The sequence below is a fragment of the Hylobates moloch genome, unplaced genomic scaffold (assembly GCF_009828535.3).
Source record: "Hylobates moloch isolate HMO894 unplaced genomic scaffold, HMol_V3 SCAFFOLD_8, whole genome shotgun sequence".
Taxonomy (NCBI): domain Eukaryota; kingdom Metazoa; phylum Chordata; class Mammalia; order Primates; family Hylobatidae; genus Hylobates; species Hylobates moloch.
This window is the reverse complement of record NW_026652283.1, coordinates 14,752,690-14,777,366: the sequence shown is the minus strand read 5'-3', so window position 1 is coordinate 14,777,366 and position 24,677 is coordinate 14,752,690. Positions and strand designations below refer to the sequence as shown.

General features: G+C 39.0%; 1 protein-coding gene across 1 annotated transcript in view; it reads right to left on the bottom strand.

Moving 5' to 3' along the window:
• The window catches only part of DERA (deoxyribose-phosphate aldolase), a 125,648-nt gene that overhangs the window by 35,580 nt on the left and 65,391 nt on the right, over positions 1-24,677 (bottom strand). Inside the window, exon 6 of the mRNA XM_032159724.2 lies at positions 18,291-18,419. Within this exon, the coding sequence (XP_032015615.1) occupies positions 18,291-18,419 (129 nt within the window). The remainder of the gene's footprint in view (positions 1-18,290; positions 18,420-24,677) is intronic.

The following is a 24,677-nucleotide window of genomic DNA, read 5'->3' as shown; positions in this document are numbered from 1 at the left end:
AATGCAGAAAAAGGCAGAACAAAACCTGCTTTTTAATTGTCTAAGTTATCTACTCTACAATCCTAGTAAAAAAAACCTCAACATCTGATGGATGCAACTATAGGTATCATTACAGACTCTGAGGTAACATATATGCTTTTTCTTTTTATTAAAAAATAAACAGGAATATTTTAATTATTCACTAGAATGTTAATATCAAGCCAGTGTGCTAGCAGCTAACATTCTACAAACAGCCTTTGCTGGCTTTGTGTGACATGGGTGATCTAAATTCTTTCCAATTTCACTGACTATTCAGTGCCTCCTCTGTTGTCCCTGCCCAATTTAGCAGCTGTGTAACATAGGAAACTTACTTTCAATGCCCCAGTTGGTGATAAATTTTTTACAAAAAGCATACTATAACACTCATTCTTGGGTCACTGGTAAAGCAAAGCATCATCCTGATAATTCAAGTAAAAGCATGAATTTCCTTTTCCTCCTGAATCACTAAAACAAATGTATTAGTTCTGCATTTTGATTTACATGTTTTATCTTGCTAATGTTTTCTAAACCAAAAAATAGCCTTTCTTTCACCTTCATAGCCTTCATCAGATTTCCTTAAAAATGTTACTATGTTTTTCCTTGTTGCAAGAACAGAAAAGTAGAGGGAAAGCGGTTAGACTACGCTATGTTCTGTAATAAACCAATAATAGAATGAATGGGTGCAGGTCTTATAAATGGAAACAGAGGCGCTGGTTCCTAGGCTGGGAAAAAGACTTTGTCCTCTTAAATTCCCTATCCTGACAAATGTCACCATTAGGAGTTGGATCTGCCCTTCCCTTCCCTGCTCAGCATGCAATCACTCACCAAGCACAATCAATTTTGCCCCCTGCTATGTCCCACAGGCATCTACTCTGCTCCATACCCACTGCATTGCCTGCATTGCCTCTCAGTTCAGGAGCTCGTGATCGTCAGCTGAAGTGTTATCACAGCTTTCTAATGGCCTTCCTGTCTCCAGCCTAAACACATTGCCCAAAAGTTATGTCCCTAAAATGAAAATCTGATCACTGCTCCGCTTCTACAAAGCGTCTGGATTGAGGGTGTCATAATAATCTTTGTCATCCAGTGTCTGACATACAGCAAACTTCCAATAAATCCTAACGACTGAATGAATAAAAGGATGAATGAGTTACTCAGTCAATCATTCACTCCTCAGGCTAAAAACTTCCTGTACCCCCAAACAGGAAACTTCAATTCCTTGGCATGGCCTTAAACTCCAAGCTATTTACTAGTTTCATCCCCACCTCTCCTGCCACTTTCCATTTACTCTCCAGCCCAACCAGACCAGCTTTCTCACCATGACATGTTCTTTCACATCTCTGTATAAAAGAGCCAGTGACTCTCAGCCCAAAATGCCTTTCTCTGTATCTGCGCCTAACAACTCCTATACAAATGCCACTTGCTTTGTGAATTCTTCTATGACTCCTCCAGAGAAGGTTAGCTGTGTTCCTGAAGTGCTTGGAAAACGTGTCCCCACATCGCCTGCTTTCCCAAAATGACAAATCATAAACCGTATTTTTCACTTCTTCACCACACTAAGAGATAATGTCACTTTTTTAAGGCCAGGAACTATGTCATGCTTACTTTACTCTCTCCATTCTCTCTTCTAATCCTCCTCCAATGCCTGGAATAGTGTCTGATAAACATTATGCCTTCATCAAATACTTGGATGAACCCATTTGAGGGAAAGAAATATCCCCAGGTACTGATGGCAGAGAACCCTGGCCCTTCTGTTCTTGACTGGCCTCCTCCTCTCTCCCACAGTGCCTCAGTCTTCCCTCCAGCCCTCACCATCCCTCCATCCCTCATTTCCTCCCATTCCCCGACACAGTTTGGAATTGGGGAAACTCCCTATTCAAATTCTATATCTAATATGTTAAAGATGAAAGGAGGTGAAATCTTGATAGCACTATCAGAACAGTAGAAGAATTAAAAATGTCCTGAGAGACCTAAATTAAAAATATAAATTCTTGCTCCTAGAAAAACACTGTCTCTGCGTTGGTTAGGACCTATAGTGCAACTGACACAGGGCCACATTTCAGTTATTCTGTATGCTAATCTCGGGGCTGGCCTAGAGACCAAACAACAATGTACAATCTTGTTTCTGTGGGGATGTTAAGTTCAGTAGTCCAAACAAGCACACAGCAATGAAAATAACTACTAGAACAATTGGTTTGTTAACTGTGGACTGCCTAGGCTAAAGGTGCTTCCTACCTCAGAATCTGAAGTTCTTTAAGCAATCTCTGAACTACAAATGTGAGTTGAAAGACTTCCTATGTTAGGCCAGGCGTGGTGGCTCACACCTGTAATTCCAGCACTTTGGGAGGCTGAGGCTGGCGGATCACCTGAGGTCAGGAGTTCAAGACCAGCCTGGCCAACATGAAGAAATCCCATCTCTACTAAAAATAGAAAATTAGCCAGGTGTGGTGGCGGATGCCTGTAATCCCAGCTACTCGGGAGGCTGAGGCAGGAGAATTGCTTGAACCCGGAAGGCGGAGGTTGCTGTGAGCCGAGATCGGGCCATTGCACTCCAGCCTGGGCGACAGAGCTAGACTCCGTCTCTAAATAAATAAATAAATAAATAAATAAATGACTTCCTGTGTTAACATCAGGAAAGCTAGACCCTAGATCAGAGGTTCTCATTCGCCCACTCAGCAGAAGCACCTGGAGAAGTTTTAAAATGCATGTTTCTCAAAGTATGAATTTCCTTGGCTCCGTTCACGACCCCTGAAATCAGAATCCCTGGTAGGAAGATCATTGCAATAGTTCATTAAAGAACTCTTGTCAGGAAACTCTAATGTGCAGCCCAGGTTGAGAACCTTGTTCCAGACTCTGTGTTTTGACTTTAGTTATTTGTCCTCAGGCAAATTTCTTATGAATTTGACCTTTCTGGATCTCAGTTTTCTCACCTTTAAAATGAGAGGTTTGAGGTTAATGAAGCTTCTTTGTACTTTATAATCTTTATAGTTTTCTAAGCATTTACAATTTCTCTGAGTTAACTTTCGAATGTTTATTTGCTGTGTTTCACTTGGCTTGTATCTGACAATGTACAAATAATGGAGAAAAGGCAATGAATTTGTAAACACCTTTTAGTGATTTTTGACAAAAGGGGTGGCAGGCAAAAGTTCAATTGGAAAAGTATGTTCTCTACATAATTTACTAGCTGCTGGGCAGACTAAATGTTACATATACAATCAATGGATTTTATGGATTTTTTTAGAGCCACGTTAAAATTTAAAAAAAGAAGAGAAAAAAGTTCCGTGCTATATTTCCCTGTCTTTAGATATGTAGTTTCCTCATTCTAACAATGACTTTTTTGCATATGCTTCCATTAAAGTCATGACTGCAGAATAAGCTGATGATTTCAAGAACGCCCCCTAACTCAAGTATTTTTACCGAACACCTTGCTGAGCAATTTAACACACAGGGCCCCTCATTTCTTTATTCTAGTGATGGCAATATAACCTTTGTCTTGCTTCAACCAATTTTTCCCTGTTAACATATCTTTCCAAATTTAAAAAAAAAAATCATTTTTTTCATTCATTTGGCTTATAAAGTAATCCTAGAAGCCTGCAAATATTTTTTTTAAAAAGCAAATAAAGAAATATTCACCCATGCAGAGGAAAAGAGAACACAAGAGAATCGCCTGCTCCATTTTATAATATTATGGTACATTGTGTAGTCTTGTGTCAGTATTTATTATCAGTCATTTAGTTTATGATAGAGAATAACTTTTGATTACTGATGCTTGTAGTATTACTCACTCTGTCTTGGACTGTTTGAAGATCTGTATTTTTATTACAAAGTCCAATAAAAATAAAGTGAAAAACCCATAGGTCCCAAAACTGATTCCTGGCTTGTGCTATATGTCACTCCTTTCCAATCTAAAAAGTATTTCCTTCTACTATTAGTATCTGTCTCTTGCTCATAAGCAAATTTATCTCCTAATGCCTCATTCTTTATTTTAGCCATTAATCTCCCATTGAGAACCTTACCAAATGCTTTTTGCAGATAAAAATATTTAATATCTACTAGATTTCCCCTATCCACAAAACCATCCAACATTGCTGAGAGGGAAAAATCAATCTTTTGTACCTGAATTCAAGTTTGCTGGGTTTGAGTCAAAATATTTTTCTGTAACTTCTTCAGGTCGTCTTAACAGAAAATAATAAGACCATAGAGCAATAATCCTATTTCTCTTTGCTTTGAATTGTATCCCCCAAAAAGAAATGTCAAAATCTCACCCCCCAATACCTCAGGAAGCGACCTTATTTGGAAAGAAGGCCACTGAAGATGTCATTAGTTAAGATAAGGTCATACTGAGTAAGGTGAGCCATTATATTACTGGTTTCCTTATAAGAGGAGAAGAGACACAGACAGAGACACACAGAGGGAAGACAGCCATCTAGTGACAGAGGCAGAGACTGGAGTGATACATCTAAAGCCAAGGTATGTCAAGCATTGCTGGCAAACACCAGAAGCCAGAATAAGCAAGAAGGGCTTGCTTACAGGTTTCAGAGGGAGCATAAGCCTGCTGACACCCTGACTGCGGGCTTCTGGCCTCCAGAACCTTAAGAATACATTTCTGTTGCTTAAGGCCATCTAATTTGTGGTACTCTGTTACAGCAAGCCCAGGAAACTAATACACTCCTCTTTTCCCATGTTTTCTATATTTTGGGGCCCTGTGTATACTGGATTGTAATCTACTCTTAAATTACACACACACACACACACACACACACACACACACACATGCTCTGTGTGTGTGTGTCTGCGTATAAAATAATTTTCTCTTCTGCATAGAATCACATTAACTCTGAAAGAGAAGGCATCTCTAATGTTTGCTGAGTCTGTCTTAGTGTAGCTCTATCAGGCTCACTCAGCCTGTGCCTTGAACATCTCCTACCTCCTGATGTGGCGTACCCAATTTCCAGGTGATTCAGACACTGACGAAATTCTTCCTATAATTACTAGCTCAAAAGCCATCTTCCCACAATGTCTAACAGTTGGTCCTAGTCCTACTACTTTGAGTTAAGAGAGAAAAATCTTCCTTTATCAGGAAAATCTTCCAAGTATTTGAACATAATATTACAACCCCAAGGATTTTCCTCTTCCTAATTAGATGTCCACTTTGTTTCCAACCACTCTTCATGAGAAGGGTTCAATTTATCTCAACCTGTGCTGTGACTTCCCTCTAAATATTCTGATACCACTTCCATTCTTCCATACCCCTCCATTCTCCCTACTCTGTTCCTTTATTTTCAGACTGCCTTCAGCTTTAACATCTCTCCTACTCCTCCATCAGGTAGAAAACAGAAAGATCTGCTTTTCTTGTCACTCCCTAGCTGTTCTCTCAGCACCCTAGGTAAGAGAATCTGGAAAAAAAAAGCACAGAACACAAGCGGCAGCTGTATCACAACCCTGGTTAATTTTCTAAGTGCATCACTACAGGGACATCAACAGAGTAGCTAAACACAAAAAACAGTGGAAGCTGCCTGAGAAGAGATCTTTTAGCTCTGGGCACCCTACCTTTTCTTTTCAACAAGGAGTTACTGTGGGCCGATCATAGGCAGGTGGCCCCGGGCTTGCTGTCATTTTTCTCTTTTATATTGATTTCATGTTCACCAACCCCTATAAATTTCTGCAAACACCTTGCCTCTCTATAGAAACACCTTGCCATTATGTCTTCCTTCTCTTGCCCTCAATAGAAAAGTAAAGTGCAACACACAATCTCATTCAGGGCCTCTAGAAACACATCTGCACCTCCAAAAGTTAAACACAGCTTATAAATATGATCTGATATGCAGATCGATTGTAGGATAGAGAGCAGGATTGCGCATTAATAAAAGCATGGAGTTTAGAGTCAAAAGTCCTTCAGAAAATTCTGCCACTTACTCAACGTGTGGCCTTGGTCTAGTCACTTAACTTCTGAGCTTCAGGTTTTCCTCTACTAAAAGATGATAATAAGATACCTCTTCTCCCTCCCCCCCTCGGGATTACTGCAGAAAGAATTTATAAACTACCAACTTCACATGATTTATTACTCTTTTTTCATTTATTCATTCAATAAATATGCAAAATCAAGCATCTACCTGGTACAATATACTGAGGGATCCATTCGAGGATTCCAATTTCCCACCATTTTAAGAAGCTTCTAATAGATCAGTAATCACGTGGCACAGATATTAAGGAATAAATAACCAAGAGTTAAAATGCTAGGAATTACAGATAAAGGAATAACAGAATCTCAGACACGTGAACACAGGTCTAGCCTCTATGTCATGTGCCAGAATTTCACTTAGAAAATAAAATCCCTTAATGTTTAAAGGGGAAATACAGCTTTATTTAAAAACTGGTTTTTATACAAGTTGATTACAAACATATCTATTGATGCCCCTGCACACATATGCGTGATACCTGAATCTATCAGTCAGCATGTGCTAGGCACTTACTATGTACCAGCCTTTGCACCTGTGAATTTTTCTAGGCAAGTTAGGTCTGCAAGAAGCAGTTATGTGATTGTGGAATATGTTGGGCTACATTTTTCACAATTTCATACAATAAAATTTTACACAGACCAGTATATATGCCACATAAAAAACTAAGCTTTTTCTTTTCTCTCTTTTTCTTTCTTCACAGAAGCCCAACCATGAAGAAACAAAGAAAACATTTTATGTTTAAATGTCTGTCATATACTCAACCTTTTCTTTAAAAGGATATGCATGTACCAAAATACACCATCAGTAGTTCCTACATTGCTGGGAAGCCAGAAAATACGATAACTTCTTTCCTCTACAGAGCTCTGTGTTTTCCACTCAACAAAGGATAGCGAAGGGCCAGGTGGGGGTAAACTTTATAAAATTTTTGCTTGGAGACCTGAATTTAAATCTATTCCATGGATGAGACAGCAAGTTAATTAGTTTTCACCCTATAAGTAGTCTAATTTCCAGGGCTAGTTTAAGGAACTGTAAATAAATTTACACTTTAAATCTTTTATCTCTTAACCCAATACAAACTATGGTCTTATGCTTTTCCCAGTGATGAAGTTTCAGTTGTAGCATACCTTTTCATAAATTAAATACTTTTTCCTATGAAAGGCAAGATCTTATTAAAAAAAAAAAAAAGGCCACAACACCACAGGAGTCTAGATGTGCCATCTGGATCAATATTCCTTGACTATACAAAGACTTGCAGCCTAAGAGGAGGGATTCCATGTGTCTTGTGAAAAATCTTTAGAAAAATAAATCGACATTGTCATTTACTTTACTATTTGATGCATATTTAAATTTTCAAAAATATATTTTTTAAAATCTTAGATATTAATTTGCTATTAATCACTGCATTTTTTTTAGTGTTTTGGTTTCATTCAGTCACAGTGTTTCCCACTACTTTTCCCCTTTATTTTATTTTTTAATGGCTTCCCCTATATTCTCTTATTTCTCTGCTTCCTCTCATTGTTTCTGTATTACTTTGATCTTATTGGGTTGAATTTTGAATGTTCCCTCCCCTGGATTCTACCTTTTTCATGTTTCATTTTCTACACGTTGCAAAATTCCAGCCAAGTTCAAAACTCATTTTGTATTCCTTCAAGGTCTGCTTTTCTCAAGCCCCATATTTTTGTGTTAGTACTCTTCCCACAGATCTTCATCAGCAATTCAAACCTGATGACATTATGATTGCATCTTTAGTGCTTTTCTACTCCAACCTTATTTATCATGCCTGCATTATTTCCAAAGATAAGGTCTAGAATAACTTCAGAGCGGAGCTTGTTAGCTGTTGAGTGTGTGCGAACAGTCCACCGCTACTGAAAGATAAAGCCACTTTTCTACATTCTGGCATTATTCTTAATGTGTGCATTTGCTGGGCTGAAATCCCTTAGCAGTAGATTGACCTGCTTTAGACTTCTCTTTTCTGTAAGTATGTTTCCCTATCTTATTTCCTATCATCTTGTTCTTGGATTGTTCAACGAAAAAAAGTATAGCTCTCTTTTTTCTTCTCTGATTATACTCCCTTCAAATTGTTTGCTCCTACTTTAGTTCCTCCTGTATTTGTACTTCCCTCACCACATTTCCACTAATGTACATGGAAGATCAATTTTTCTTCAACCCCAAAACCAAAGTAAAAAGTTCTCGCTGGTTCTTCCTTGCCTCCAGATCCATCTCCACATTCTTACAGTTCATTAATATCCTTGTCAAACCTTACATTGCTTTAGAAATACAATATCCTTGTTAAAATATAAATTGTCTCTGTTTTTGTTCAACTAAAATAAGAGTTGCTCTCTAAAATAACATGTTCAAACTCTACAAGATTTTGGCACATCTGGAAAGAGGCATCTGAATTTTCAAATTTCTCTTTGCCTCTTTTCACTTTTCCTTGTCTCTATCTTTTTTCTATCTTTCACTCATTCATTGGTGTATATGGAAATATATTCTTAGGCTCTACTATATGCCAGGCTTGATAGTAATCGCAGAGGAATAAAGTTAAGGAAGGTGTGGTCCTTAGCCCAGGGAAGATCACAGTTTCGAGAAGAAAAAAAAACAAAACAAATCTAACAGGTAAAACAGTTGATGCTGATACTATGTTACAAATGCTACTGGTATTTACAACTGTCCTAAGAGTTAATTCTGCCTTTGCATAATCAATAGGAGGTTTGACAGAGTACAGAAATTTTATTTAAATCTTTTAAAATGGCCAAGGAGTGGGGACAAAGCTGTAACAGAGAGAGGAACTGGTAAAACAAAGACAGAAGTACCTGGAATGTTTCCAAACATCAATAATGACCATATAGAACAACAGCAAAAAGATCTTTCTGACTAATATTCTAATTGTATCATATAAGAGTACCTACTTCATAGGGTTGCTGTGAAGATTAAATGTAAATGTGCAAAGATCCTGGAAACACTGTCCAACTCATAGTAAATGCTCAAAAAACTTGAGCTATTATGACATTGTTGTTGTATGATAGATTAGATTATATATGTTTCATCTATTTAAAATGCTTTTATTTGTTTCTGGTTCCTGCCTTGGTTCTGGATAATTACAGCTGCTGATTAAGTGACTGTCAGTTAAAAGATTTTTATTTGGATACATGTCTGAAGAGCTGATGTTGCTGCTATGGCGTCCAAAATAAAAAATTTAAAAGAACTGTTACATAAACATGGCTAAAAAAGAAACTATCAACAGAATAAACAGACAACCTACGGAATGGGAGAACATTTTTGCAAACTATGCATCCAAAAAAGGTCTAACTTCCAGCATCTCTAAGGAACTTAAACAAATTTACAAGAAAAAGCAAACAACCCCATTAAAAAGTGGGCAAAGGATATGAACAGGCACTTTTCAAAAGAAGACATACATGTGGCCAACAATCATGAAAAAAAGTTCAACATCACTGATTATGAGAGAAACCCAAATCAAAACCACAGTGAGATACTATCTCACACCAATCAGAATGGCTACAATTAAGAAGTCAAAAAATAACAAATGCTGGCGAGGTTGTGGAGAAAAAGGACCTATTTTACACTGTTGGTGGGAGTGTAAATTAGTTCAGCCATCATGGAAAACAATATGGCAATTCCTCAAAGCTCTAAAGACAGAAATGCCTTTCGACCCAGGAATCCCATTACTGTGTATACACCCAAAGGGATATAAATCATTCTATTGTAAAGACACAGGTATGCATATGTTCATCGCAGCACTATTCACAATAGCAAAGACATGGAATCAATCTAAATGTCCATCAATGATAAGACTGGATAAATAAAATGTGGTGTATATATATGCACCATGGACTACTATCCAGCCACAAAAAAAGAATGAGATCATATCCTTTGCAGGGACATAGATGGAGCTGGAGGCCATTATCCTTAGCAAACTAACACAGGAACAGAAAACCAAATACCAAATGCTCTCACTTATAAGTGGGAGCTAAATGATGAGAACACATAGACACATCAAGGAGAATAGCAGACACTGGGGTCTTTTGGAGTTTGGAGGGTGGAAGGAGGAAGAGGATCAGAAAAAAACAACAAATGGATACCAGGATTAATATCTGGGTAAGGAAATAATCTGTACAACAAACCCCCATGACACAAGTTTACCTATGTAACAAACCTGTGCTTGTACCCCTGAACTTAAAAGTTAAAAATAAAACTAAAACAAACAAACAACAACAACAACAACAACAACAAACACATGGAAAGTAGTGTACCATAAACATATCATTATTAACAACAACAACAACAACAACAACAAACACATGGAAAGTAGTGTACCATAAACATATCATTAACTGGACCACATCTAATTGTGATTCTCAATTAATCATTATTTTTATACCTTTCTTTTTGAATACAGAAGCAAGTGTTAGCAAAGTAAGTTCAGTAAGTTCAAATGTAAGATTCATTGAACAATTCTGCTAATATAGTAAGCTTTGGAATCAGTACAGAAAGAAATCCAGCTCAATGTCATTTGTCTCCCCTACAGCTACACCAAATGGTTTTGAAGGGTTATGCTCTAAATAATGCCTTGAAACAGTCTAGAAAAAAAAAGATTTCATTATGTTTCCTTTCTTATTGACGTAGGATGGAGAAGGAAGGTATAGTAATATTTTTCAATAACTTGCAAAGTACTTTATTTACAGTTTATGATGCACTCACATACCTTGCTACATTTGAATTGATAACCAGATTAATTTATTTGTTCAAGGTCACAAAATATGCAAGATAGAACAAGAGTTCTGGTCTTCTTACTGTGTTCCTTGCTCTGAAACATTTTGAAAGATTTCTAAACAAGATTAAACCAATAATCCTTACAGTTTAGACTACTGACATTTAGTTGACCAAAGTTGGTTAACAGAATTTTACTTACAATGACGTATAATACCAGACTAACATAGTTAGGTATCTCTACCTGGTCTCTCTTCAAAGAATTTTTTTTTGGCCATAATCTAAATGGCTACAAAAATTATAAAATAAATTATTATGAATGTAATGACAAACGGTTTCCCTTTGAGATTCTGATTCTAAATTAATGGGAAAACAAAAACAGAGAAGAATAACAGACATAACAGAATGTCACCAGACTCGCCCTCCTGCTATAAATAACAATAAAACTCAGGCACTAAAAAATTAAAAGCTCAAAATACAGACCCTTGAAATAACCCAGCTGTAAAAATTAGCACATAAGGCTTTAAATCAGCTATTACAAATATACTCAAGTACTTAAAGGAAAATATGATCTCAACCAGTGAAAAAATGGGGACATGTCAGTAGAGAAATAAAAATTATAAAAAAGAATCAAATGGAAATTCTAAACTAAAAATGTACAGCAGCATACATTTCACTGGGTGGGCTTAAAAGCCGATCTGAAATAGAAAATAAGGATCAAAGTGATGGCGGCAGTGGCCCCTCTGGAGCAGCCACCGTGGGGATGCCAGCTGCAACGGGGGAGGCGTGGTTGCAGTGGCACACTCCGTGGAGCTGGTGAGGGCTGGGAACAGACGGGAGCCCTACCCTCTACCATGTTGGTGGGGCAGGAGCCCCGTGTTCCCAGGGGCAGCTGCAGCCACCCAGCCACATCACCAGACCCAGGCATACCTGTGCTCTTAGGAGCCTGGGAAGCCCTCTACCCCTGCAGGGTCAGAAGTACCTGGTCCCACTTCCTGGCCTCTCCCTACTCCTGGTGCCTGCTCCACCGCGGAGCAAAGCTGTAGCTGAGCCTGGATGCTGCCACGATCTGGCTCAGTGTGCATGCATTCAGGGAAGCGCTGACATGCCAGCCTTCCACCACCTTGGCCCCCTCTGGACTTTGGGCAACAACAAGCATAGGAGAAAGGCAGAGGGGCTGAGGGCAGCTTGGTGCGGGTCTGCAGGCGCCCCTCAGTATGAATAGCCTGGGTGCCATGGACAACATGATGATGGTGGCGGGAGGCAGACAGGTTCCTAGGTAGGAAGAGATGGGTCCCTGGTGAGGCCCCATCTTCATGCCAGGGATGGCCTGAAGCCTGGGAGCCAGGCTGCCAGGTCTGACTGAAGGCTGCAGCCTGGAGTGAGAACTTCATTGACGACCATTCAGGCAATTGGATGGTGCTTTTTCCAGGCCCATCCGTGGCCGCCCATGGACCAATTAGCATGCACTTCCTTCATTCTGAGCACATAAAAACCTCAGACTCAGTCAGACTCACACACTCACAGGGATGACCTGCCTGCAAAAAGGAGCTACCCACTACAGGTCTCCTCTCTACTGAGAGCTGGATGCTTGTTGGGACAACCTGCCTACAGAAAGGAGCTACTCGCTTTGGGTCTCCTGGGAGCTGTTCTGTTGCTTAATGAAGCTCCTCTGTGCCTTGCTCACCCTCCAGTTGTCCACATACTTCATTCTTCCTGGACACAGGACAAGAACTCAGGACCCACCAAGTGGCAGGACTGAAAGAGCTGTAACACAAACAGGGCTGAAACACGCCCCCGACTCATCACATTGCAGGTAATGAGAAGGAAGAAGGAGCTGCGGCCCTTCTGGGAGTCCAGAACTCAGGGCTCCCCCAGCTAGGCCTGTGACATGCTGTAACACCCTCTTTGGGGCTCCGTGGTTCCTGGTGTCTCCAAGTTTTTGGGCACCATTGTGTTCCCCTTGTCCAGATGCTGGTGCCTGCAGCAGAAGCTGCTTGTGGTACATCTGGTCCAGCCACAGCCTCGCATGGAGCCTGCACCTGGAGCTGCCTGCCCTGCTGCAGCTGATGTGCCTGGCTGTGCACAGTGGCCGGACCCCATGTGCACTCACTCACACATCCCTTGCCACTCCGCGCCTGGCTTGCCCCTGGCAGCTGTGCGACCCAGGCCAGCAGTGCAAGCCAAGTGCAGCCTGCTGGGCCGAGTGGGCGGAACAAGCCCAGCAACCAGGAGCAAAACTCAAGCAGAAGCGCACGGAGGTTTCTGACCGGCAAAGCGACACCCTAAAGATCCTGTGACAAAAGAACTTGAATAAAGATCCATGTAACCAATCAGGAGAACAGAGGAGAAAAGAAGATTAAAAATAAAACAAACAGGACCTCAGTAACCTATAGGATAATAATCAAATAGTCTAACACTCATGTACTTGGGGTCCGAGAAGGAAAGACCAATAAAATGGTGTAGAAGATGCATTTAAAAATATGGTTTTAGGCTGGGCACAGTGAGTTACACCTGTAATCCCAGCACTTTGGGAGGCCAAGGTGGGCGGATCACCTGAAGTCAGGAGTTTGAGACCAGCCTGGCCAATATGGTGAAACCCCGTCTTTACTAAAAATACAAAAATTAGCCAGGCGTGGTAGTGCACACCTGTAATCCTAGCTACTCAGGAGGCTGAGGCAGGAGAATCACTTGAACCTGGGAGGTGGAGGTTGCAGTGAGCTGAGATCATGCAATTGCACTCCAGCCTGGGTGACAGAGCCAGACTCTGTCTCAAAAAAAAAAAAAAAAAAGTACATGTATATGGTTTTGAAAATGTCCTAAACTGACAGAAAACATCAACCTCCAAATCCAAGCAGCTCAGAAAAGTTCAGGATAAATACAAAGAAAACCATACTTAGGTCAGTCGTGGTCAAATTACTGGGAAAACAAAAAAGACAAAAGGAAAATATTGATTGACCATAGCTAGAGTAAGATAAGATGTTACATACAAGGAAACAAGAAGAAATGGGATTCCAAGAAATGGAATGACTTATTTAAAGGCTGAAATAAGAAAATGCTCAACCCAGAACTCTATATTCAGCAAACTATCCTTAAAACATGGGGGTGAAATGAAGACATTTTCAGATGAATAAAACCAGAAAGAATGCATCACCAGCAGACCTGTACTACAAAAAATACCCGTGGAAGTTTCCCACACTGAATTATACAAGATGGAAACTCATATTTATAGGAAGAAATAAAGACTAAAGTTATACATTTAGGGAAAACATAAAATACTAGCTTATCTTAGTTTTTTCTTTGTTAATGTCCTCAAAAGACAAGTGACTGTTAAAAATTCGTATCATTGTAATAAGAGGTTTGTAATATATATAGAAAAGAACATTAAAATAACTCAAAGAACCAATGAGAATGTAAATTAAACTGTTGTAGGGTTCTTCCATTTGTGACATGTTTAGTGAAACAACATTAATTCTAAGTAGACTGTGAAAAATTAACAACGCACATTGTTAGAGCAAACACTTAAAAATTTTGGACAGTTTGTAGATAAAAAGCCAACAGAAGATACAAAATGTTACAAAATAGCTAATGAACCCAAAAGGTTGCAAGAAAAGAGGAACCAAAAATAGATTCAAACAAATAGGAAAAAGTTTGCAAGATGACAGACTTAACTCCTACCATATCAATAATTACATGAAATGTAAATGAATAAAACACTCTAAAAAGTAGAAACTGTCACAGTAGATTAGAAAAGAAATGCCTACAAGAGATACATTTTAAATATATAGCCACAGATGGGTTGAAAATAAAAAGATGGAAAAACATATATCATGCAAGTATTAAACACAAGAAAGCTGGTGTGGCCAGATGAACATCATTAGTAGACATTCAGACAAGGACTAGTATCAGAGATAAAAAGGGACATTTCATAATGACAAATGTGCTACTTCAACAGGTAAACATAACAATCCTAAAGTTGTATATACATAACAAGAGAGCTCCAAGATACATGATGAAAAAACTGACAGACGAAAGGGATAACCAGACAAATCCACAATCATGGTTGGAGACTTTAACACTCTCTCAGTAATAAACAGGACCAGTAGACCAAAAAGAAAACAAAACCAGATCTGAAAAACATTATCAACCAATTTGATCTGACATTTGCCCTAACATCTGAAATACACATTCTTTTAAGTGCACTTCAGTGTGCACTTATGCAGTTGAAGCATATAACTAAATATAACCATAAAATGAGCTACAAAATAACTGTTAATTCCAAAAGACAAAAGATTCTTAACAATGGATACTCTCTGAGGATAACAAAATCTCAAATTGTAAAGCAACAATAGGATATCCAAAAAAGCACAAAATATTTGGAAAGTAAGTATCTCACTGTAAATAGCACTCAAAATAACAAGAGAGATCACAAGGGAAATTAGAAAATAACTAACTGAAAAGTAATGAAAAAAAACAACAAAATAAAAACTTGGCTCTATGAAAAGATTAATAAAATTGGCAAGGCCCTACCATGAACAAGCAGAGGAGGAAAGAAAAGCAAAAACAACAACAGGAAACGAAACAAAAATGACCAATATCAAGAATAAAAAAAGAGACATAACTACAGATCCCACAGATATCAGAATGGAAGAACATATTATAAACAACATTATGCCAACAATTTTAGCAACTCAGTGTACTTACACAGTGAAATACTTCTAGGCAAACTCCTTAAGATCTCCTGTCTATTATTTTTAGTGAGGGCAAAACAAACCAAAAACGAAGCACATAAGAGTTCACACTATGTGATTAGATAATGTTCTAACAATGGCAAAGCTAAGCATGGTGATAAAAGTAGAAAAGTGGTTGCAGTGGGGACAGCAGGTGAGTTGAGTGGAGGTGACTATAAAGGGACACAAAGATACTTCTAGGAGGATGGAAATGATCTGTCTTGAAGGGAGTAGTGGTTACAGGTGTTTGCAAACTGCCAAACTCATCACACTGTCTACATAACACCTGAATTTTACTGAATGCAAATGTGCCTCAATGAAATTGATTTAAGAAAAAATTTTTTACACCACCACAGAAGTAGAATACAGTATTTAGTCAGAAATTTTTAAATTACTTTTGGGGGGATTAGTTTGTGCAAGTTACATATAAAATTGGGACAAGAATATAAAAAATATTTTAAAATATTTAAAGTTCGCCAAAGAATATTTCAATTCTATTATATACCTTCTTAACAGAGTAGGAAGTATAAACTATAGGCCAGGAAGTATGCTACATGCTTTCATATATTATGCCTCACAAAGACTGTGTCTTTCATTCATGATAAAATCTAGCGCGTGCCTTGGGAAATAGCCATGTTACAAGTGAAAAAGCAATAAACCTGGAGCCACAAGACCAGGGTGTTCAAATAGTGATACAGGTTATTTATTAGCTTTGTGACCTTAAGCAAGTCACACAATCCTAGATTTCTTCCACTCCAGGACTGATGCGAGGACTAAGGAATATTATTTCAATGTACCTGGTAAAGCACACCATGAATACAGTTTTATTACTCAGAGTAAGTGCTCAATAAACACTGCTTAAATGAAGAAATGAAGTGGATAAACAACATGAACACAGAAACAAGCAGACAGGAAGAAATAAAGGGACAGGTTTATAATCACATCTTTTTCTGTGGACAGGATGGGTGGAGGGTGGGACAGAGCTTCCAAAGCAGGATGACCTAATACCACATTCGTATCATGAGTAGTAGGTGCTGTGCGTAAGACAGGGTTGGCTGACCTCCCAGAATGAATACACTTTCATTGTGACCAGGATAACAGCTGGGGTAACAGGTATCACAAGACTGGCTCCGATGTGACCCTGAGGAGTATCTCAGCTTCATGTGCACAACCAACAGCGTGGCAACCACAAAGTATGTACTGTAAGTGGTTGCTGTTATTCGTTTCCAAACTTTTACTTTGTTGCCTGGGCTAACAATCACTTGTGCTGGCAAGGAGCATAAAAGGGGAGCTACCTGTACACCAAGTAGCCTCCAAGGGGCTTTTCCCAGGTTCCTAAGAGGCACTGTGAGTCTTCTACTGTGAATCTTTGAAATGCCAACATCACCAATGAACAACTGTTCAAAGTGTTCCATCCCTTCTCATCCTTAGGTTTTTCTGAGATTTTGCTCTCAGACAAGTGCAGATATTTTCTAGATACAGCAGCTGTGACTAGAGCAACAGCATCATTGATGACTAGCAGGCTGATTTTCAGTAGAGTTCCAAGGAATGATCTACTAGGCCTGACAGAGCACTCAAGAAGTACACAAGAGTATGGCAGGCCCAGATTCAAGACCAGAGAAACCAGGTATCTTCATCCAAATATAGGGCCCCTAGAAGGACACCAAGAAATTCAACACTCAATCACAATGTCATGTGATAAGTTATATGATAGGGCTTTTAACTGAATGTTGCGGGGACACACAGAGGAGGTAATGGGCCAAACAGTAGGGGGAGAAGCAGTGTCAGGGGAAATAATTCCTGAAAAAGGTGGTACCTGTGCTGAACCCCAAGATGTTGAGTTATTTGGGCAAAAGGCATTCCGGGCAGGAGGCACAGAACATACAAAGACTCAAAAGGTTGGATGGCACCATCTGCAGAGAACTGCAAGTAATTCTACATGGCTGGAGAACATGGTGTGAAGGGAAAATGAGATGGCAGAGGCACAGACAGGGTCTTAGGAAGGACCTTTTTAAAATAAGAATCAAGGAATGTACACTTTACCATAAAGATGAAGGGAAACCACTGAAGGAAGTGCAAGCAGTACCATAATAAAATTAGCATTAAAAAAAAATTGTGGCGACAGTGTGGAGAACAGATTGGAGGGGAACAAAAGTCAAGAAGACAGGGGTACAGCTGAAGTAATCCCTGTGGAGGAGGATGGTGGCCTAAGACAGCAGCACTTAGAATGGAGGGAAGATGTGTCAGACACGGCAAAGAGGTCTAGAGAGAACTCTCAAGGCTTGTTCACTGATTTATGTGAGGTGAGAAAAAGAAAGAACCAAGCATGACTCCTAGGCTGCAAGCTTGGATGTCTAAATGGATAGACCTGCTGTTCACAGAGATAAAGAATAAGTCAACTTATATTTGAAAGTATAAAAATCAATGATACTGCACTAAATTTTAAAACATTAACACAAACAAAGGCAGAGGCTGTCTCAGATAGTATGGATACATATCTCTGAGATAAATGAAAAGCTTAAATTCAGAGAGGAGTAAGTCAAAAAAATTCCTGTCTAACATATGTTGATGAGTGAATAATCAAAGAATAAAACAGAAGGCAAATCACTAACAAGAGAGCCATCTACTGCCTTATAAGCATAGTGCAGCAATGAAATGCCACAAAAAAAAATGTAGAAGAAAGCCAGGAGTTTTTGACCACTTCACATTGAACATGTTTTTACAAAATATCTGATTCCTCCCACAAAAAACTTCCAAGTGGTTAGCACATTTAATAATAGCTAAATGCTTTCACTTACTTAATTTCTCCTAAAAACATCAATTCAACAGAAACATCATTTGAACATAAAACACTTACCTGCCATCATTGCTATCATACTGGCTTTATAGACATTAGTAAGAGATCCAAGTTCTCCTGTCGCTAATATAGTTTTAAGATGAGCCTCCCCACAGGCCTTGCGAAACTGACGAATCTCATCATACAGGGCTGGGGAAGAAAATAATTGAGGCAGTTACAAAGCAGGCAAGTGATAACATAACTTGGCAGCCGTTTAGAGCTGGTGGAACCCATTTCACATTTAGGAAACATAAAACATTTGTCACTTTCTAAAAATCACCCCAATTTAACATTGCCTGGAGCATTCTGTTACAGTTCACATTCCTGGTACAAGGAATGCTTAGTTTGCTACCATGAAACCATTTCTAAGCCCTGGCCTGAGGTCCAGAGACATAGAGCTTTTTACATATCATAATGACATGCAAATTATAAATAATTTCTGTCTTGTCCATATGATGGTTGCTTCCAACAAAAAACAAATGTAGCTACCATACATACAGTGGTGTACCCCTTTGCAAAGTAATAAAAAAAAAAATCTTAGGTTCTTATTAATTCTTCGATTCACAAGTAATAGGTTCTTTGGTTGGAATATAAAGCATATCTTTCTTGAGAGTTATGTTCATGACAATAAAGACAAAGCAGCTTGCCCCACTGCCTGCCAGAGTATGTTTATATATCTGACTACAAAGTGTTAGGCCTGGCCAGGTAGTGTTGGACGCATGTGCACAAAGACATCTGTAGGGAGGCTCAGAGATGCTGCCTTAAATCTATTAACCCCTGAGCCCATGACCCCAGTACCACATCTGGCTTTGGAGGGTTCCACTTTGGGCCCAGATTTATTTCATATTTCATATTCAAGGTAACATTTTATATGAAAGGTAACAGGATTTTAGTAAGCAAATTAGACCAAAATCATGAGTATTAAATCTTTAAAAAATTATTTAAGTCTTTTGTCAATGATACCAGTGAATTTCGGCTTTTACCCTGTTTCAGGCCGGCCACTCTCATTTCTTGAACTCAGGCTACTGCCATGGTAAAAAGACCAAGGCTTTTTCTTTCCTTTGTATTTGAGAATCTTTCATAGGAAGTAGGTTTTTTTGTTTTTTGTTTTTTGTTTTTTTTGAGACGGAGTCTTGCCCTGTTGCCCAGGCAGGCTGGAGTGCAGTGGCGCCATCTCAGCTCACTGCAAGCTCCGCCTCCGGGGTTCACGCCATTCTCCTGCCTCAGCCTCCCAAGTAGCTGGAACTACAGGCGCCCACCACCATGCCGGGCTAATTTTTTGTAGTTTTAGTAGAGACAGGGTTTCACCGTGTTAACCAGGATGGTCTCGATCTCCTGATCTTGTAATCTGCCTGCCTCGGTGTCCCAAAGTGCTGGGATTACAGGCGTGAGCCACCGCGCCCGGCCCATAGGAAGTAGTTTTATAAACACATGGAGTAAACCAAGCAGGAGGGAAACATTCATAATACGGGTTGGGGTAAGCATTTCTTAAAGCTAAAATGAGCGTTCTATAATTCACAGGCTTACTAAAGTACATTTAGAAAAATTAGTCTCAGTTAAAACCACAAGAGTTATAACAGCCAAACAAAACTTGCCTTCTCAATCACAGAAAACATGAACTTGAAGCTCAGAAGTGAAAAATGAAGAAAAATGAAAGCAAATATTCTATTCCAAGATGCTCAGTAAGTTTAGAAAGTTTGTTACCACTGAGAGATGGTACTCACGGAAGGTTCAATAAAGAACAGACTATTTTCACAGATCCTTATTAACGTGCAGTTCTGATCACTAGGGATGATCTGAGATGCCACACCACCGACCTTACCCTGCCCATCTACCTAACCTGGGAGAAAATCATCCTATTTATGCCTCCAATATGACAACCTGTGTAAGAATGTTAAAAATAGTAATAGACTATGTAGCAAAAAAAAAATATATTCTTTTAATTCAGAGAATGAATTGGATGGAATGACATTTCTTGAGTTATTGAATCTAAAAAAAGAAACTTGTTCTCTAAGAACAAGTGACAAGGAAAATCTTCTGATCTAAAAATCCAAGAACGCTAATCCAAGTTAACTTGTGATTTAATTAATGATTTTCTTCCACAAAACAGTATTGTCATTAAAAGCAGGCTTTAGAGTCAGACAAATGCAGATTTAAAACCCAACTCCATCATTTCCTGTGGGATCTTAGGCAAGTTATTTCTGTCAGCATCAGCTCCATCCTTGAAGTGTCAATAATATTTACTTTACAGGGTTACTAGGAATAAGAGAGAGATATACAAAGTACTTTGCATACTGCCTGACATGTTATAAGCACTCAAAAAGTTTAATTATTAAGTTCAGAATTCTAGTAAAATGAATTTCCACTAAGTGCTGTGTTATAAAAGTCAAATCTTATTTCATGGCCTGACCCAGTTCCAGTAACCAAAGTTCTGTTGTATGGATTACTGCTTATAATCAGTGAGCCATCAGACAAGGCTTAAAAGTATTTTATTACAGCAGTTGTTAAAGTGAACTTTGGCCTGTAAAACAAATTCTTCGAACACTGATCACAACCATATTTGTGAACAAAAAAACACCATCCTTTTTCTAAGGTGCCACCTTCTGATGCCAAGTGAATTTCTTGAAGCATGGTTAAAATTAACCAGGAAAACCAGAGGTATTTTATGATTCAGTCATTTGGAAGTTATGCTCTTTAATCCATGATCCAAACAGAATGAACCAAAAGTGGTCAGTTAGAGTATAACTGGATTTACAAATATGAAACCAATGCCTTCTCATTCTTTAACTGTCAATTTCTAAAATCATTTTACTGGCCTACTTTACCACATAACAGGATCAAGTTTTTCTGAGAAAGTATCTTAATCTTTAAGGTTCGACAGGTGGAAAGTTGTCATTTCTTTCTGTTACCATTCTGCCCAAAATATACCAGAACAATTAAATCAAAAGTTATACCAAATCTGGTCTTTTTTAAACGTGACCTGGGCTCTGTCCAGTGATTGCTTCTATCCAGGCCTTTGAATCTTACAGAGTGAGGCAAAGATGAAAGAATGGTTAGATATTTTCTTTATTATTGCGGCATCAGCAATAGCAGGGAATCCAAAAGTCCAGTGTCCCAGGGGCCAGCCACCAGCCAACAGTGTGGTATCCGTGCTGGCCAGTAGAAGCAGCACCAGCAGTGGCCCTGGGATCAAGCTCTTCCTGTGGCACAATCTGACTGTGTTCTCTGCTCCTTATTCTCTCATGGTCCTGCTCTTTTTCCAAGCAAGGCCTCCTACTTATTCAGTGAGCTTCTTTATGTCTTCCTAATATAATAAATCCCCTTTCAGCTTCACTTAATCAGAATTGGTTTTATTCATCTTCAACTCATGAATATTTACTGAAGAAGTATAGTATTGTAGACAATAATGTGGGTTCTCCTGAGTATATGGATTCACACCTCAACTCTACTACTAGTTTATTGCTTGATTTGGGTAACTTACTTAACTCTAAACCTGTCCCATGTTCCTCATTTACAAAATGGGAATGACAGAAGTATGCACACCTCACGGAGTTATTTTCAAACAGGTTAACACACACGAATAGATAAGGACAATATCAAGCACATTGTTCATGCTCAAGGAATGTCAGTTCCTGTTTTCAAAGTTGTTGGTGGCAGCAGTGATGGTGTTACTGTTATTATTCAGTGCTTATCAGGCTCAGATTACAGAGGGACTTACAAAAGCAGAGGACACCATGATCTATGTTCCTTAAAGAACATAAAATAAAACCTCTTTGGGCCCCTAAAAAAACAGTCTGGGGGAAAAAGTTTACTATATATCACAAACAAGTTTGTTTTTAAGCTAAGAACCCACGCTACTTTGAATAGCACGGACTCTTGAGATAAGACAGTTTTTGCTACCTGCTAGTTGTGTAAACATTTAGGAATTATTCAATTTCTCTAAGCCTAATTACTTAGGGAGGCTCGGTTTGCTCACATATTTTTGTGATGATTAAATAATATATGTTGCTAGAATAGAACCAGGCATTTAGTAGGCATTTAATCATTCAATACTAGCTTCCCATATTTTCCCTTATACACTTCCAGAAACCCAAAAATAACTTTAACGAACAAAAAATAGCAAGCACTGTCCTAATACTTATGAAAGCACAACTAGAATTTGCAGATCTTACATAAAAGAAAAAATAGACCACTTCACTCCAACACAAGCCATAGAAATCACAAAGAAGTACTATTAGTGTTTAGGTCGTTTTGAGGACCTCGACAGTACCATGATAGACACCTTGGAAACTAGATGAATGGCATATGCTAATCAAAGTGGCTTGATGGCTGAAATGTAACCCAGTCAATCTCAAATATGTCCTTTAACAAACTCAGCTGGCACTTTCCTTTCAATATAAATAAGCCAAACAATGGAAAAATGAATGAGCAGGTTTTCCCCTACGTTGGTAGGAAAGGACAGTGGTGGGGTGTGGAGTTACTGTAACTGCTGCTAGACCACACATGCAGAGGAAATTACAAGTGAAGCAATAAGTTCAACGCATGCCCTTTCCAAAAAATTTTTCATGAGGAATAATTACTCTAAATGATGAGAAATCCCCTACGTTTTCAAAGCTTCTTCCCTCAAAAATGCTCAGTGTTCTCCAAACACTATTTAACCATCCATTGTGAGACAATTTGCAGTTACCTCCACAATTCCCATGTGAAGCATGAGATGTAGGCTGGGCGCGGTGGCTCACGCCTTGTAATCCCAGCACTTTGGGAGGCCAAGGTGGGTGAATCACCTGAGGTCAGGAGTTCGAGACAAGTCTGGTCAACATGGTGAAACCCCATCTCTACTAAAAAAAAAAAAATGCAAAAAATCAGCCAGGCATGGTGGCAGACGCCTGTAATCCCAGCTACTCTCTGGAGGCTGAGGCAGGAGAATCACTTGAACCTGGGAGGCAAAGGTTGCAGTGAGCTGAGATTGTGCCACTGCACTCCAGCCTAGGCAACAAGAGCAAAATTCCATCTCAAAAAAAAAAAAAAGACAGAAAGAAAAGTGAGATGTGGAGAGATAAATGACTTGCCCCAAATCTTATTGTGGGTCAGTTATAGAACAGAGAGGAGGAGTCATGTCTTCATATGTGGAATAAAACTGTATTTCCTCAAAATTTTCTGCCTCTATCCCAGCACACACACACATGCAAGTGTACACTCATTGTAATTACAACATATTCCCAGGGAAATACATTGCAGTGCTTCAAGCAACAGATTCGTCAAAACTCAGAACCTAGAGAGGGATGTCAACTCCCTTCTAGTTCAAACTACTCACTTGACAGATGGGCATTATAAACCTAGGACCTGCTTTTCATTCTTCTAGGGGAAAAAAGCTGCATAAAATGAAAAGTTCCAAGGTAATTCAGAAACATAAGATACTTAATTTTGTATAATACACTAAAAATGATCTCTAAATTGCTCTTTTAGCCCCCTGGATGGGAAGAAAACAAGGGTAAGGTGCTACAGTAGAGTTCATATGTTTGAATCAGGACTTTTCAGCCCTTGCTTGGCCACTAATTAGTGGTGTTACTTGGGAAAGTTACCGAACCTCTCCAAGCTTCATTTTTCTCCTCAAGATTAGATAGGAGAGCTTTACTTTTATAGCTCAAACCCTTCTCAAATTCTGCCAATAAATATAAAAGTATTAAAATGGTTAGGAAGGTAATCAATCATTTTTCCTTCAGATCCACCTTTGATAATAAGCACATGTAAAATGATGGTAAACGCTGACTTACTCTAAAAGTTTAAACTTATTCTAAAAGTTTCATCTTACTTCCTAGATGAAAGAGGCTCTTGTTGATTTAGAAAGATGATTCTGAACTCTATCTTTGGGAGCTCTCAACCACAGACAACAGGGAGCAGGGATTTTCTCAGCCACACACTGCCAAGAAGGTGGAGAGAAACCTAGCCCCCATGTCACTGGGGCCTAGAGAAATTCTTGGCCTGCATGTTGCCACATCAGGGTGGAGGCAAGGTGAGGGGGACGTGCAGTCAGCTCTGGGGAAAGTGAAGGTCACCCGTACCAGCGAGGACTGAAAATTCTAGGGGTTGGGGAGGACTTGGCAAATAGAACCAGGAAGACAACCCGCAGGTTCTAGAGATTGTCAAATATAAAGCAATTGATAAAATAGGTAAATATTGATAAAAAAGATGAACATACTGAAGATAATGGATAATGGGAGCAAGATTTCTCACTGACGAGAAGAAGGGGTATAAATATGGAAGGGGAAAGTAAGAATAAACCATGCAATGCTGGAGTGTAATAGAGGTTACAGTGTGAAGTTGTAAGTTCTAAGACGGACAGATTTATAGACTGACATATAAATAAACAAATATAGATGAATGTGTGGTTCTATGTGTGTGCTGTGT